This window comes from Poecilia latipinna, unplaced genomic scaffold, assembly GCF_001443285.1.
Source record: "Poecilia latipinna isolate Pla-1442-1.1 unplaced genomic scaffold, P_latipinna-1.0 Scaffold386, whole genome shotgun sequence".
In the NCBI taxonomy this organism is placed as follows: Eukaryota; Metazoa; Chordata; class Actinopteri; order Cyprinodontiformes; family Poeciliidae; genus Poecilia; species Poecilia latipinna.
The window spans coordinates 110,863-113,434 of NW_015113002.1; the positions used below are offsets into that span (position 1 = coordinate 110,863).

A 2,572-nucleotide genomic window follows, 5' to 3' on the forward strand; every position below is an offset into this window, starting at 1 on the left:
ATATATATATATATGTATAAATAAAAGCATGCTGACGTTTCACTCAATGAAAAAAAAATCTGGCATTACATCACTCAATCCTTCTTGTGATTGACAAGAAGGATCGTCAATCACAATCCTTGCAGATTTCTGCAAGTTTTTACTGAATTGGAGGGTCTCCTTACAACAACCCTAATTTTTAGTTTTCAAGTTAGGACTACTTGGTCGTCCTAACTTTGCATCTAAACCTAAATATGCCAGGTGTATGAATAATTTTGGGCCTTGCAGTCAAGAATGACCAATTTTTTTTTCCTCCACAGCATTGTACAATAGATACATCAACTAATTTAATGTATGGTTTTAAAGAGGAGGGGGAAACTTATTTATTTGAATGTGAGCAGTTTAATCCCATTTAATCAGACATGTTTTAATCCCAAACTGAACTTTAAAAGCATCCATCCTGCTGGTTGTGCTCCAGTGACGAGACGGGATGTTCAGGTTGACAGACGCTTTAATGGAGACATGAGTGAACCTCAACCATGTGGGCATTAACATGGACTTCCCATTATCTCTAACTTTTAACAAAATACAAAACAAAAAAAAAACAAAAAAACAAAATTAAAAAGTGTAGCAGTGAAGCCATCTTGAAAGCAAGATACATTATTTACACAAGAAAAAACAAAAAGCTACATCTTTTTCTTTTTTTTTAACCGAGAGAAAAGTAAAAATAAAAGGTGAAATAAATAAGACCAGAAATGCTTTTTTTCTTCTTTTTTTCTCCACATTCACAGCATGACAAATCATTTTCAACTTGTTAATGGCGTCCCCTGGTGGTCAAAACAGACATTAGTAGATAATTCAGTAATTATTGCCAAAAGCCTGCATCTATACATTATAATGTTCAATACATACTGTGTTTTGTTTAAAAAAAGGAGACATTTGGAAACTGCTACTTGGATGATTGTACAGCTTAAATACCTCTGAATATAGATTTTAATTTCTTTTTTTTACTTATACTTTTCAGTCCTTTTGTTCATAGTTTTAAGTCGTTGGCAATTTTGGAAGCAATGTTCTTGAAAGCGATGGATGACCCAGATATCCTTTTGAAGCGGACGCCGTTCAGGGAGAGACGGGGGAGCTTGCAGACCTCCATCTCCCACTGGACCAGGTTCTCGGCCCGCCCGTCGCCATGGACGCAGAGGAGCAGGAAACTCTCTTGCTGTTCGTAGTCGCAGTTGTTGGCGTCGAGCACCTTGCGGATCTCCCTCATGATGTCGCAGGGCTCCATGGAGCTGGTGGTTCTCATATTCCAAGTGAATCTGAGGGAGCGGGGCTTACTGTCTTTAATTTCCCCTTTCTGATCCCCAGGTACATGGCGACTGTGGGGAGAAAGACACGGAGGAGAGCTTTCCTTAGATTATCTAAGAATAAATAAAAACCCTGCTGGGATTGTTTGCAACAAATCCTTCACAGAAGTGACATTTTGGTTTCGGGGTGGGGGGTGAATGAAACTATAAAGTCTAATAAAACTGAAGTTTTTCTTATTATGACCTGAGCCGCTCTGAGCTCAGTTTATCTTTGTCACATTTGGGTTGCAGCACAAAGCTGTGGAGCCTTGAACTAGACAAAATGTAGTCAACAGTCATTACATTTTTTTTTTTTTTTTTTTTTGCTTGTGAAATCAACTTTTTATTTCAGCTTTATTCCAGTTTAAAGGTAAAGTTAAATCTTATTTTAATAATAAAAACAAAAACAGTTTTAAATAATCTACGACCATATTTACTCTCTCGTTACTTTTACTACATTTTGTCTGTGACTTCCAAACTGAGAAAGGGGAAGTAGAAGAAGGTAAAACAGACTGAAGCCATCTCTGAAAAACCCAGAATATCATTGCAACATTAAGATTTGATTCATTTTAAATAAATAAAAAAACTGTTAAACTTTAAACAAACGTCTTCATACCTGACAGATGTAGATTAAAAACGTATTTCCAATAGGAGATGAGAACAGTATCTCAAAAGACAATGTAAGAAAAAAAAAATAAAAAAAAATAGACTGGCTTTAAAGCAATCAAACTGTTTAATCTTTTTTTTATTTCTGATTATCTCTTTACATGTTTCCATGTAGCAGAAGCTCCACGTCTTCTTACCGTCACTAGTTTATAAGATTAAAGGGATTCCTTTAAAACATTTTACATAATAGTATAAAATCTTTTTTTTTTACTTGAGTATTCTAATTTATATTAGTTTAATTTGAAATAAATCTATTTCAAATAAATAGATTTTGTTTTGTTTTTTTGTGTTTTGATTTGAAACTCCAGTAATTATTGGCTTAACATTTAAATCTACTTATTCAGTAAACAATTAAATTCTGGTCGTTTCATCTTCTCTGGCTTTACAAACCAGAGAAGAAAAGTTTCTTCTCCGTTTGTGGAAAAAAAAAATCTACTTTTCATGTCCATTTTTTTAAATTACTAACAAAAAACACCAAAATTTGACATTTTAAAATAGTTTTTTACTAAAACGTCCCCCCCCCCCCCAACCCCCCCCCCTGTCCGGGGTTTTTTCAAATCATGTAAAGGGGGTTTTTTTTG

At 34.6% G+C, this 2,572-nt stretch overlaps 1 protein-coding gene across 18 annotated transcripts in view; it reads right to left on the reverse strand.

Annotated features, from left to right (window-relative positions):
* Nucleotides 1–688: 688 nt before the first annotated feature.
* Nucleotides 689–2,572, reverse strand: part of mark3a (MAP/microtubule affinity-regulating kinase 3a) — a 57,304-nt gene continuing 55,420 nt past the window's right edge. For 13 of the 18 annotated variants that reach the window (XM_015036952.1, XM_015036950.1, XM_015036951.1 and 10 more), the window contains one exon: nt 689–1,358. In XM_015036952.1, the coding sequence (XP_014892438.1) occupies nt 1,013–1,358 (346 nt within the window). In that variant the 3' untranslated portion in view covers nt 689–1,012. The remainder of the gene's footprint in view (nt 1,359–2,572) is intronic. The other 5 variants (XM_015036956.1, XM_015036954.1, XM_015036966.1 and 2 more) reach the window with 3 other exon arrangements.